Source organism: Clarias gariepinus, chromosome 19, assembly GCF_024256425.1.
Source record: "Clarias gariepinus isolate MV-2021 ecotype Netherlands chromosome 19, CGAR_prim_01v2, whole genome shotgun sequence".
Lineage (NCBI taxonomy): Eukaryota > Metazoa > Chordata > Actinopteri > Siluriformes > Clariidae > Clarias > Clarias gariepinus.
In genome coordinates, this window is record NC_071118.1 from 3,888,752 (window position 1) to 3,902,417 (window position 13,666).

General features: G+C 37.4%; 1 protein-coding gene across 3 annotated transcripts; it reads left to right on the forward strand.

Annotated features, from left to right (window-relative positions):
- The first annotated feature begins 1,201 nt into the window (after positions 1–1,201).
- On the forward strand, positions 1,202–13,662 carry pdk3b (pyruvate dehydrogenase kinase, isozyme 3b). 3 transcript variants are annotated; one of them, XM_053478645.1, is made up of 11 exons: positions 1,202–1,394; positions 4,066–4,207; positions 5,322–5,393; positions 6,026–6,210; positions 6,562–6,651; positions 6,767–6,874; positions 8,144–8,220; positions 8,291–8,392; positions 8,742–8,855; positions 8,951–9,064; positions 11,344–13,662. In XM_053478645.1, exons 1-11 carry the CDS (start codon positions 1,292–1,294, stop codon positions 11,488–11,490), a joined length of 1,254 nt encoding a protein of 417 aa, XP_053334620.1. In that variant the 5' UTR covers positions 1,202–1,291; the 3' UTR covers positions 11,491–13,662. The 3 variants fall into 3 exon arrangements, with proteins under 3 accessions (XP_053334620.1, XP_053334621.1, XP_053334622.1); XM_053478646.1 differs by having other exon boundaries at positions 6,767–6,844; XM_053478647.1 differs by having other exon boundaries at positions 1,274–1,394; positions 4,070–4,207.
- The last annotated feature ends 4 nt before the right edge of the window (positions 13,663–13,666 follow it).

A 13,666-nucleotide genomic window follows, 5' to 3' on the forward strand; every position in this document is an offset into this window, starting at 1 on the left:
ACCGTATACTGTATAACATAACGGCATAACGGCACGGGAACGTTCACATCATATCAAAAAATGTTGCAGTTTGTTTATGCTTTAAAACAATAATTAGGCCGTAATATTTTTAAAAAAACAAATCAAGTTTGAGGGGCCAGACCAGGGCTATTTGTAAATTCGAATCAGTTTAATTAAATTTAGTTTTACTTATATAGCACATTTAATAATGGTAATTGTCACAAAGCAGCTTTAAAGAACCAAAAGAAAATTAGGGAAATCAGTAAGAAATGTGTGAGAAAATATGCATGCACCAAAATGATTAGAGCAAGCCGAGGGGATTTTTAACATGACCTCACAGAGACCAGTACAAGTCCAGATGTCTTGAAATGTCCCGGTGACTGGAGTCCTGCGCCCCAGTTACCAGGGAAGGTCCAGAAACCTTTTCGACCGAGTGTGTACAGAATACAGCTTGTCTTAAATTGATTTCCAAATGCACATGGAAGAACAGCTGTGGCCAAACATTTTAAGAATGACACAAATATTAGTTATCACTTTTGTTACTCTGTGAACAAAACATCAAAATTTTGGGTCCATTGCCTACAGGGTGCCAATCCATCACAGAGCACACACACACACTGCGGGCAATTTGGGAACACCAATTAGTCTAACCTGCATGTCTTTAGACTGTAGGTGGAAACCTGAGTACCTGAAGGAAACCCACCAAGCACGGGGTTATAAGCACATGCACACTCCATGCACACAAACCTGCGGCAGGGGATTCGAACCCGGCACCAGTGCTATAACCACTAAGCCACCGAACTCCAAGCACTGATCATGCTGCCATCAGTCAGGACTGACAGGTTGACTAACAGCATGCCAGGCTGAGTTGCAGAGGTGTTGAAAAAGAAGAAGGGTGATGGACGCAAATATCGATGGAAATATCTGTAAACGCTTTTGACACTCATGAAATGCTTGTAGTTGTCCTTCAGTTTACTGACGAAAAAAAAAATCTAATAACACTGAAGAAGCTGATTTCGTGTCACTTGCAAAACTTTTGGCACCGGCTGTAATCTCAATGTTTTCTCCGAGTGAGTTCCGCGGTTTGCGTGAGAGCGCCCCCTCTGGCCAGCTACGGCACGCCGCCATATCACGTGTAAAGGTTTAACTCGAGCTCGCCTGAGTAAAATAAGGCGGTAAAAAAATAAGGCGGTGAGCAGACGAGATGGAAACAGAAAGTGTCATGTCTGTCTGTGTTTAATGACTGAATGTACGGAGCGGTCACACGCTGAACGCGGGTTATTTCGTCACCATGAAGCTGTTTAACGTCTTATTAAAAGATGTCACGCACAAAATAGAGTATTACTCCCGATTCTCGCCCTCTCCGATGTCCATCAAGCAGTTTTTGGATTTCGGTGAGTAGCCCATGACGCACAGGCTTGTCCCGGGCACAGGTGTTCAGAGGGGTGTTGCTTAACCTCGAGTTATACTGTATAAGTGACCTTGCATAGACAGTGGTGGAGATTCGACTCTTATACCTAATATAACTTCTGTAGGGTCCTGCTTCATATGTAAAGTTGTCCACATTATATGTAGCCTATGGAAAGAGGACATACCGTTTGGGATAAACTTTATTACATAAAAAAAATATGTAATAATTTATTTATTTTTTATTTCATCATATGATGTTGAATCACCATGATTATTTAGTTATTTGCACCTCCAGGTTATGGGTTCGATTCCCCCCTAGGGTCTGTGTGCATAAAGTTTGCATTTGGTGGGTTCCCCAAGTCACCAAGACATAGGCTAATTAGTGTTCCCAAATTGCCCATGTGAGTGTATGTAGGTGTGTGCCCTGTGATAAATTGGCACCCCGTCCATGGTGTACATCAAGTCTCCTGAAATAGGCTCCAGGATCCCTGTGACCCTGTACACAGGAAAAAAAAATGGTGTAGATTATGAGTGGGTGATTGATTGATTGGTCCCTAGAAATATTGTTGTTTGTCTTTTGGCTCCGGAAATAAAACATCAACAAAACATCCTATCCAATAATATGCCAGATGTCCTTCCTGATGCAACCCTTACATTGTATCATGGCGTAGGACAGGCCCTGCATCCAGTGTCTGGGGTTTGGGGTACTGATTGGGAAATCAACCCATCCATAAATAAATAAGCAAACAAGAAGTAATTTTCTTTGATCCAACTACTATTCTACTTACAGGAAATATTTCATTTATTAGGAAGTGCCCTAATCGCTCAAAAAAACATTTCGTTATACATGTTTGTCCACTTGATTTAAATTCTGTTTAACTTTGTAATATTTTTAATTTTTTACATATAATATTTTGTAAGAATTTTTTTCACCTGGTGGAAAATGTTAGAAAATCATTTCTACATGATCCTCTTTTGTGTTGCAAACCATGACCTGATATTATATATATTGTATATATATATACAGTATATATATATATATATATATATATATATATACACAGTATACTGTATATAGTTATATATTCGTGTCAATTTGGTGGATATGCTGGTAAATAAAAGTATATATTATTTAAACTTAAAAAAAAAGTACAATATAAGAAATGTGACATACATCATATATTTATAATTAAAAACATACTAATAGTACACACTAAATGTAATATACAGTACTGAAACAGTGTGTAAGCCTGTGTGTATTCCCAATGGCCACACAGTCTTGGGAGACGGCCTAAGGGCAAGACTGAGAGAAAAAAGTTAATATAGAAAGTGTTTAAAACTTATTAGATTACGTTTTAATGAAAATTAAAATGCATTTGGTTGTTTTATTAGGAACTTGGACTGCACTGCAACAGTTTTAAACATATAATTAGTTGAGGACGTGTGTGCACTCATACAGTATGCATGATGCTACCTTCAGCCATAACATTAACACGACAGAACGTTAACATTGATTATTAAGGCTTTCTTGTCTGGTTCAAAACCATAGATTGGTGAAAAAAGTACATACTGGCTATGATAGAAAGGTATCAGAACACCCAGTGCATCACAGCTTGCGGTGTATCGGGTTTATCAGGCGGGGAGTTCAAGTTTAAAATCCCAGATCTCTAAGTTGATGTGCAGGACAAACAAGTTTGATCCATAGAGTTCCCACTCTGCAACATAGAGCACCAAAAGGATCTGCTGCCAGGGACCCCAGCACACTTTCGGAGGTCTTGTGGAGTCCTGCCTTGACGGGACAGAACTGTTTTGGTGGCACAACAGGAACCAACAAAATATATGGCTTAATGTTTTAAGGTTTTAAATGTTATGGCTGATCGGTGAATGCTGCAACTAAATACATTTTAGTGTACATTTAATAATTTAATAATTTAAGTGATAAACATTTTTTTTTTTTTTTTTATAATTAACATAAATGACGATGACATGGCAAAGAAATATAATTGTGCTTAAGTGTACAGTTCATGCTGCCATCGCACCTTCAAGCTATTGCTAGGTAATGGAGTTTAATTTACATAACATACTGTACAAGTTAGCACATGAAGGAGTTAACAAGTCCGTTCCTGTAGAGTTGCTGCCCTGCATGGTTTCGAATTTCCTTTTAGTCCTAACTCACCATGATACAGGCCTATTTTACCGAAAACTACTGCAGTAAAGAAAACATAATTTGCCAGTTCAGCTAACTTAGAGTCTTAGATGACTGTAAAATGATCGGTCATATTCACTGTTTGTTTATGATAAAAATAAAATCTCATATTAAACAAGTATTCAATAAGCTTTCGAGACATTTACCATCGGGTTTAGATAAAAGTGATATTGTTTTTTTAATCTAAATCCTTTATCTGCATGTGGTCCTGGCAGATGACTCACCTAAAGATAGTAAAAGTGTATGCTGATACCAGTGTTTAATGTGGAACACTTTCCTGGCAAGATCACTAGACACTGACCTTTGAGGGGTAACAGAGGGGCAGCGCTGGGGCAGATGCACATACCATGAAATGTAATTTGAGAAAATGACTATAACTATATGCTCTCTCTCTCTCTCTCTCTCTCTCTCTCTCGCTCTCTCTCTCTCGATCTCTCTCACTTTTTCAGGTAGAGAGAATGCCTGTGAAAAGACCTCATATATGTTCCTGAGGAAAGAACTGCCTGTTCGGTTGGCCAATACCATGAGAGAAGTCACTCTGTTACCTGCAAAACTGCTAAACCAGCCGTCTGTCCAGCTGGTCCAGAGCTGGTGAGAGGCGGAGTTTAATAAAGGCAGGATGTTGAAGTTCACTTACAGTAGTTTACACTTGAGTAGTGCAGTAGAAAGCTTTGGAGATTGTAAGATGGAATATCAGCGATTAATTGGATTTTAAAATTTTTTTTAACAATATTCCTAAAATTGGATTAAAAACTCAGTTGGAATAAAAACATACAGTATTGTATAGGGTTTATAATGCATGTCAGCATGTCTAAATTCCTTGGGCACCACCTAGAGGTGGGTACTATTTCAGTGGCAGCACTTATCTTAGGTATCACTTTTATTTTACAGTGTTTTTTTTTTCTCCTTGTACTGTAATTCTACTGCCCCCTCCTCCCCTCATTCCAAATGAAGATTCAGAGATTTATAAAAAAAAAAAAAAATAAAAAAAACTATGATTATTTATAAGCATAGTTGACTGCATGGCCCAAATATAAGATGTCACACTATAATATTTGGTTCCATCACCTTCTGGTCATTCAGTACATTCAGTACATCAGCTGACTTCATTTTATTGCCACATAACATTGCTGAGCCTAGACCTAAAAAACTGGAGCAAATCCAGATCATAAGACCGCCTCCAGAGGCTTGTAGAGTGGGCATGATTGGTACATCACTTCCCTCTTTACCCTGATGCACCCATTGCTCTGGATTAGAGTCAATCTGAACTCATTCAACCAGGTGACCTATTTCCATTGCTCCAATGGAAAAAAGTCTAATCGTTATGCTCCCTAGCAAACCGAAAACTTTTTTTTTCTGATCCGTCTCACTAACGAGTGGTTTTCTTATGGACACACAGCTGTTTAGTCCAAATCCTGTGACTTCTCATCACATTGTGTGATAAAAATCATTTATCTCCATCACATGTTGAAGATTCAGGACTATCCTTTCTGGTTTTAATAATCTGTTGGATAACTCAATTCCATTCATTTTCAGCAATCTTCTTGGTCGTTTTCTTTGCTTGATGCAGGCCAGTAATTTAAACGTTTTAAAACAAGACTATTATTTGCTATGCAGTATATAACTGAGTAATATTTTTATTTGTACATTTATCATGTCCTTAAAGCTCTCAGGGAAAAAAAAAAGCATTCGTTTGATCCCACAGGTACAGTCAGAGCTTTAAAGAGCTGTTAGATTATGAGGACCGAATCCCAGAGGATCCTCGCACCCTTCATGAGTGAGTATTACTGTTTGCACCCAAACAGAGATCTTCAGTATAAGGCTTGTGATGTTTTTTTTTCTGGCGATGCCAACAGGGAAAACCCGGTTAAAAGCCTGGTTCCCATTAACTCTAATTTGGGCAGTGCACTCTTTTTTTTGCACCCTTAATCTGGGTCTTTATGGTTACACTTTGTCTCACCTCAGCAATTACAGTACCTCTTGGTAACAGATCCCTGAGGTCCACCAAAGCTCACAAGCCCCTACTGTATATCACAATCAGACAATGAGGACCTCTATATATTTATGTCTGTATAAGTTATAGATTTTGGTAACTAACGTATTTTAAGTTCACCGACTACATAAAATGTTTAAAATTTGTTTTTTAATTTCTTAAAATCTGGGCTTTTTTTTAGCAATTGAAGTTGTTTTTAATTGTTTTACTGCATCATTAGTGGTATTAAATAAAAAACATCACACATGTGGTAACACAATACTGTACGCATTAGATATAACTGTTTTTGGAGATTTTGAGATTTTTGCTGTGTTTGAAATGCCTTAAAACCCACAACTTATATGATAGTGGATCGTCTTTTCCTAAAGCTGATTGGATTAAATAGGTTTTTTTTCCTTACATGTTTAAACTGTCAGTTTTTTAGGAGACCTCATCCAGATCCGGAACAGACACAACGATGTGGTTCCCACCATGGCCCAGGGAGTGATCGAGTACAAGGAGAAGTTTGGGTTCGACCCGTACATCAGCAGCAACGTGCAGTACTTCCTGGATCGATTCTACACCAGTCGCATCTCCTTCCGCATGCTCATCAACCAGCATAGTGCGTGCTTTTATACCCAGAAGTTGAAAACCTCATGGTCATTCAGTAACTGAAATAATATGCGATTAATAAATCTATCGTTAGTGTAATGAAGCATTGTTTTAAAACCTTCCCTTTCGGCCACTTTAATAGGTCATTTAGATCACATTTGTATTTTTGACACTAACATTCCCTGGAGCTCTTGACCTGTGTGTGCATGGTGTTATGCACTGCTGCAACATGATTGGCTACTTAAACAACCAGGTGTTCAGATGTTCCTTATAAAGTCGCCAGTGTGAGGACATATACTGTATACTGACCCATCACGCAATTAGTTCTTCCACAGTTAAATTTGAATGCATTCCATTGCAGCTCTTCTTTTCAGTGACGGCATCAACCACGCCCATCCCAAACACATCGGAAGCATCGACCCCTCCTGCAATGTAGTAGAGGTCGTGAGAGGTACATCTAACTTATACCACGTGAACATGAACATCCCCTGTACTATTTCAGTCTCAATGCACAATTGTGGTTATTGTATGACTTCTCATTCCAAACTGTTTGTTCATGTTTTCAGATGCATACGAGACTGCAAAGATGCTTTGCGAACAATATTACATGACGGCACCTGATCTAAAGGTCCAGGAATTCAACTGTGAGCTTGTGAAACATTGCAGTATTTTTGGTGTATTATTCTATTTTATTAATATTTATCTGATAGGAAATAAGTAGTTATAATAAGCGAAGCTCTGGTCTGCTTTTTTCACTTGTCTTTAGCCCATATAGTATATCATTGTGGAATGACAACAGTGATCTTATCTCAATCTTATTGCCAGGACACAGCTACAACTTAAACGTGATGAGTCCATTTTTGTGTGGTGGCTCACAATATAACATGTTGACATTTTTTTATACATTATACTATATACAGTATATTAACTATAATGTATATAAAGTACCAGTCAAAAGTTCGGACATGCCTTATTTTTATTTTTTATAGTATTTTTATTAATGCCAACATTGTACATAATACTGAAGACATGCAAAGTATGAAATAACTTGTTTTTAATTATGTACTGAACAAAAAACGTGAATGCCAATAGTGGCTACTGTGAAGAATCAAAAATCTAAAAGATATTCTGGATTTCTTTAACACATTTTTGCTGAGTACATAATTCCATATTTGCACTGTCGTAATTTCAATGTTAAAAACAATAAAAATAGGGGCCTCCGAGTGGCGCTGCTTCGATTCCCGGGTGATGCTGTAACCTTTCGCAGCCGGAGGTCTAGAAAGAGTTGATTGGCCGAGCTCTTTCAGAGGGTAAGAACCAGAGGTACTTTGTGGGTACTTAATGTGTCCCACATTAATCACAGCTCTACAGCCAATCAGGGGCGTCTGCGGGCTCACACAGGCGGAAGGAGCGAATAGCACTGTTCTCCGAGTGTGTTACGCCGCCCCCAACGGTGCGTTAGCGAGCAGTTCGAAAAGATGCGGTCGGCTGGCATCACGTGGTTCGGAGGAAACGCGTGATAATCTTCGGCCCTCCCAACTGAGTGGTAGTAATAGCCTAAATGTGGGAGCCCCCTAGTGACGGGGAGAAAAAAACCCCCAATAAAAATAAAAAAATAACTTTTAATACGAAAGTGTGTCCAAACTGTTTTACAGATGTATCTCAATAAATTAGAATATTAGCAAAAAGTCTATTTATTTCAGTAATTAAATTCAAAAAGTGAAACTCATAGATTCATTACACACAGACATATATTTCAAGCATTTATTTTTTTTGCTGATTATGGCTTACACCTATTGAAAACCATATATGCGTATATGTATATGTATATAAAGACCACCTATATCCCTGTTATATCTAATTCTTTCCATGAAAATCTTGAAAATGCTAGATAGTTCTGTCAAATACTGATCCATGTGTTTCGCTGATGTAAAACATTCTAGGCCAGAACCCTGACAAACCCATCCAGGTGGTCTACGTGCCATCCCATTTGTTCCACATGCTGTTCGAGCTCTTCAAGGCAAGTGTGTTCAGCTTACATGGTGTAGCGCTCCCCTGTGTTTGTATATAAATGCCACCCTAATTTGTAGAATTCCATGCGAGCTACAGTGGAGCTTCATGAGAGCGACAAAGAAGGACTTCCCCCTGTGACAGCTCTTGTGACTCTGGGAAATGAAGATCTCTCCATAAAAGTATGTAACATAAGGAAGGCCACTTCCACAACAGCACCACTTTAGAGTATTTATAGTATTGTTTGCTTTTTTAATATTCATTAATAAAGGCATTTAGTTGTTCAAGTCTAAATACAAGACATCTTTGGGGTCTTTAATGCACTTTTCACACAGCTGGGTGTCGAGGCAGGAATTTCGAGGAAGTTCCAATTAAGCATCATATTAGTGGGCAATGGCAATATATTGGAGAGACAGCAAACTCTGAGCAGAGCTCTTCATTTGGTGTTTGTTTTTTATAACGTGATATCTGTGTAAAAGAGCCTTTGGAGTGGTTCTCGTATATTGTCTATACTTTTTTCATCCTCTTCAGATTAGTGATTTCGGAGGAGGCGTACCTTTGAGGAAGATCGAGCGCCTTTTCAACTATATGTACTCCACAGCGCCGACACCCGTCTTAAACGAGTCGCAGAATGCTGCACCGCTGGTAACGCCACCCACCGCGCAGTGTATTGCTGTTTGTGAGAATGTGTGATAGAAAGGCAATTTTATGTTGATTTATTAGACTTTTTCCCAATGCAGGCTGGTTTTGGCTACGGGTTGCCAATCTCCAGACTGTATGCACGGTACTTCCAGGGAGACCTATGCCTTTACTCTATAGAGGGATTAGGAACTCATGCAGTCATCTACCTAAAGGTGTGTTGTTTTACATGTTCCGTTTTACACTACGAATTCAAGCTTCATGGTTCTTGGTTTTGTATGGGTTCAATCAAGATCGGGGGGAGGTTATGATTTAATGATTATTATGTGTGTGACATCGTAAAACAAGACAGCTTATATACAATCATATAAAACAGTTGCACAGTAAACCAAACTCTTGTTTGAACAAAAAAGCAAAAAAAATTTTAAAAAAGGAGTTTCTTCATGAAATAAATATATAAAGATATGTTTGTGAATAGTTAATTCGACCATGGACGTTCAAGTCAAACAGGGACTTGTGATGTAATTTTTCATGAATGAAGGGATAAAACCGATTGACACTAATAGATATAAAGAACATTACGGGGATAAGACTCTTAGACTCTGTAAGATATTTTAATCATGCAAACAGCCCTATGTCTATGGATGATGATCCCACTAAGGTGTCTCAGTACAATCCTGACCTCGGTCTAAGTCAATTCCACATGTTTGGGCCATTAAAGGTGTTCCTGGAAGGCCAGCGTTTCAGACGTGAAGAAGTCAGTCTAATTATAGCTCTGGTGTACTGAGAAAATGTTCTACCTTAATGGTATCCAAGCACTAGTGAAGCCCTTGAACAAGGTCCTTAACCCTCAAGTGGTCAGATTTGTATTGCGTTAAAAATGTAAGTCGCTCTGTATAAGGCTGTCTGCTAAATATTTAAATGTAATATTACAAGAACATATACAGTGGAACATTGGACTACAAGTATAATTCGTTTCAGAAGCGTGCTTGTATATCAAAACACTCATAAATCAAAGCACATTTTCCCCATAAGAAGTAATAAACCCCCGAAATTTTTTTTAAAAAAAAATAATTAATACAAAACATAAAGTAAAAATATAACAAATTAACCTGTAACCTTAACTTAAACTTAAAAAATCAAATAAAAAATAAATCCAGACAGGTAAGTGTGTGTGTATATATATATATATATATATATATATATATATATATATATGTGTGTTTGTGCACGCACACACTGTGTGGGCATGTTTGAAGCTAAAGTAAGACAAGAGGAGGAATGATCCCCCTCGATCCTCTCTTATTTAATATTAATATTATAATAATTTTTTTATTAATATATGATATATTATTTATTTTTTAATTGTAAATTTAATTATTTATAATTAATTATTATAATTATTTATTAAGGGCCTCTGAGTGGCGCAGTGGTAAACTGCTCGGTTCGGTTTCCGAAGGTCTAGAGCTCCACCGTTGCCGGTTCCCAAGTGCCGGATGAGAAAGGAGAAGGGTTGGGCGTTGGGCTAGCAACCCGCCCTGGAAAAAAAGTCCTCTACAATAGAGAACTCTCGTTGCCCTATGCACCGATCGGTGCTGGTGGCCTTAGGGATTAAGGATTATTATTTATTATTCACACACACACACGCATACACACACTAACGGAAACACTTTTATTGGGAGAATAAACAAGAAATCTCTCTAATGACACCCGAGTGCGTGCACATACTAACAGAATCACTGCTGTAAAGTAAAAATAAAGCAAATTAACCTGCACTTTACCTTTTGAAAAGAATCTCAACAGAGCAGTGTTTCCATTAGAGTGTGTGTGTGTGTGTAACGGAATTAGTGCAGGCTGACAGAGAGAGAAAAAAATGAGTCTTTAACTTCTCTAATGAAACCTGCTTTTGCTTTATGCGTGCACACACCTGTTATAATTACACACATATACAAACACAAAATAAAAGACTCTTTATGCGCACACGATTGAGAGAAGAACCATTGGCTCAGTTGTGATCTTACATTTAGTCATTTGCCAGACGCTCTTATTCAGAGCGACTTACATTTTTATCTAATTACACATATGAGCAGTTGAGGGTTAAGGGCCTTGCTCAAGGGCCCAACAGTGGCAACTTGGTGGTTGTGGGGTTTGAACCTGGGATCTTCCGAACCGTAGTCCAATGCCTTAACCACTGAGCTACCCCTGACCCCTGATCATGTGACGATCAGTGTCAAAACAAGAAGCGCATGCATGCCACATAATACTCGATTATACCTAGTGCTCGTAAATCAAGGCACGCTCGTTTTTCAAGTTAAAATTTATTTAAAAATTTTGCTCGTCTTGCGAAACGCTTGCAAATTGGGTTACTCGTGATCCGGGGTTCCACTGTATCTATTTTCTAAACACAGATTTACACTTACTATGTAATTCTGAGGGTCAGTTCACATTAAGAGAAATACTCCTGTTAAGATCGTGCCTAAACTGCAATCCACAGGCTTTGTCCAGCGAGTCTTTTGAGCGACTCCCCATCTTCAACAAGTCAGCATGGAGACATTACCAGTTAGGGCCAGAGGCGGATGACTGGAGCAACCCCAGCAGCGGCCCTCGTGATGCCTCTGCATACAAACCAAACGAAGACTAACCTTTCCTGTTTATCTCTGACTGCCATCTCGTGAGTGTATGCTCAGGATGAACATTAGACAGCAGATGCTGAAAATGCTGTTACATGATTTTACATGACACATTTTTCAATCTTTATTCGCTTATCTTTAGTTTCTCAGGTACTGTATGTTTATCAGGGCAATGGTGGAACTAAAACCAGTGTAAGGAACACCAGTGCGAAGGTAAGAATAATGAGAATGGGGTTCCAGTTTATCTCGGGAGAACATGCAAATATGACCTCACACACAGCATAGACAAACTCGAGGAAACTCAGTTTGACTCGAACCCTGGAACTTCGGAGCTGCCTGCTACACCATAATACCACCTGATAATCACCTGCTGATAAACTTAATACTTCAATCATTTACAGATTTTTTTATGGAGTTTATCAATGTTTATAGCTCATGGAGCCTCTTATCAAGAAGGACTGTGTGCAATGATCCTTAAAATGCTAAAGCAATTTCATACTGTCGCTAAAAACATTGCTTGTTATAGCACAGAATTTAGCAGAATTTAAAGAAATTGTGGATTTGTTTGTATTTTATCGTTTTCTAGTAAGGAATGGGTTTAGGGTTGAATCAAACTCATTCAGATCCCTTTCTTATATTTTAATATTAATATATACAGTATATAAAATAATGTAAAAACTACTGGTTGTAGACATGATCGTGTACTGTGTGATTCTGTAATAGGGTTATAATATTAGTAACATAAGACGTATAATTGTGTGTGTGTGGTGATCTGGGAAAACTTTTCAGATGTTGCTGAAATTCTGGAAAAGCTTACATTAAGTAGATAAGCTGCTAGTTTGACAAACTTGGTCATAAAATTGACTTTAGGCTATAAATATAGACCATATACAGTATAGTCTGTAAAGTCTTGAGCCAGCCCTCATTTCTTATTAAATTAAATTATATAGATTGCATTAAAGAAATGGGAGCAAATGTTTTCCTGCAACAGGCTGCAAAGTGCCTAAAGATACAATAATAGTTTATTTTTTTAACAACCTCGGCAGCAATCTCATTTCCCCTCTCATCTGTTCCAACCACTCAGCATTTAGCATCACCAGTATACCAATCACCGGCCTGATCATTTGTCATCATCTGCGCCTGTTACTTTACCTGTTAATGCCTTAAATTGGGTGTTTTTTAATGCTTGAATGATTTATATGTCACCATGTGCTTTAAAAAAACAAAAACAAAAAAACACTGTTCTGCAACTGGTCAGGTACAGGAACTGGACTGAAAATAAGAGACAAACGAGTCGTTCAGGAAGCCTAGAGAATTATTTCTCAAGACTACAGTAAATAATACAAGAACTTCTGACTTTTTGTACAAATAAATTATAAAGAAATTAAGGATGGCTCAAGACTTTTGCATAGTACTATATATAAAAATGATAATATTTCTCAAATAGTTTATTATAGATTAGATAAGTGAAATCAATAAATAGCATTTGTATATCAACAACGTGTAATGCGTTCTACTTATCTTTTTCTTTATTTGTGAATCACAAATGTAATTGAGATAAATGCAAAAGAGAAATTTGTTTTAGTTTAAAAAAAAAACTAAGTTTTTCAGCAGTGTTTTATTTATTTATTTTTTTAATGAGATATGTAAGTTTGTCTGGTGGCCATGAACAATTGTACTGATTCCTGCATGACCTACTCAATAACTCATATTATTTAGTATATCATGCAGGAATCGATATAATCGAGTGTCGTAAGTAATGCGAGAGAACTACATTAAAGTTATTTATATTGCTGTGCACAGTGGCACCAGATTGTTTATAAGGGGCGCTAGGAAAAGGAAAATACAATTAATTTAAATTCACAAACATTATATTACACCTTAATACTGTGTAAAAATGTATTTAAGTAATTCTTTTTAGAAATAAATAATTGTAAAATAAAATAATGGCATCTCTGAGAAAATCAGGAAATACAGATCAGATTGTTATTTAATAATATAAATTATTATATGTAAAATGTAATGTGTATAACTTTAATATGAAATGCAAATACATTGATTCATTTGTAATGAGCCAGCGAAAAAATAAAAATCTGGAATTTAGCAGACAGGCTTTGACAAGTTGTTGTAAATACTCTATATGGACAAAAGTATTTGGCCAAACCTGCAATGACATTATATTCAAAT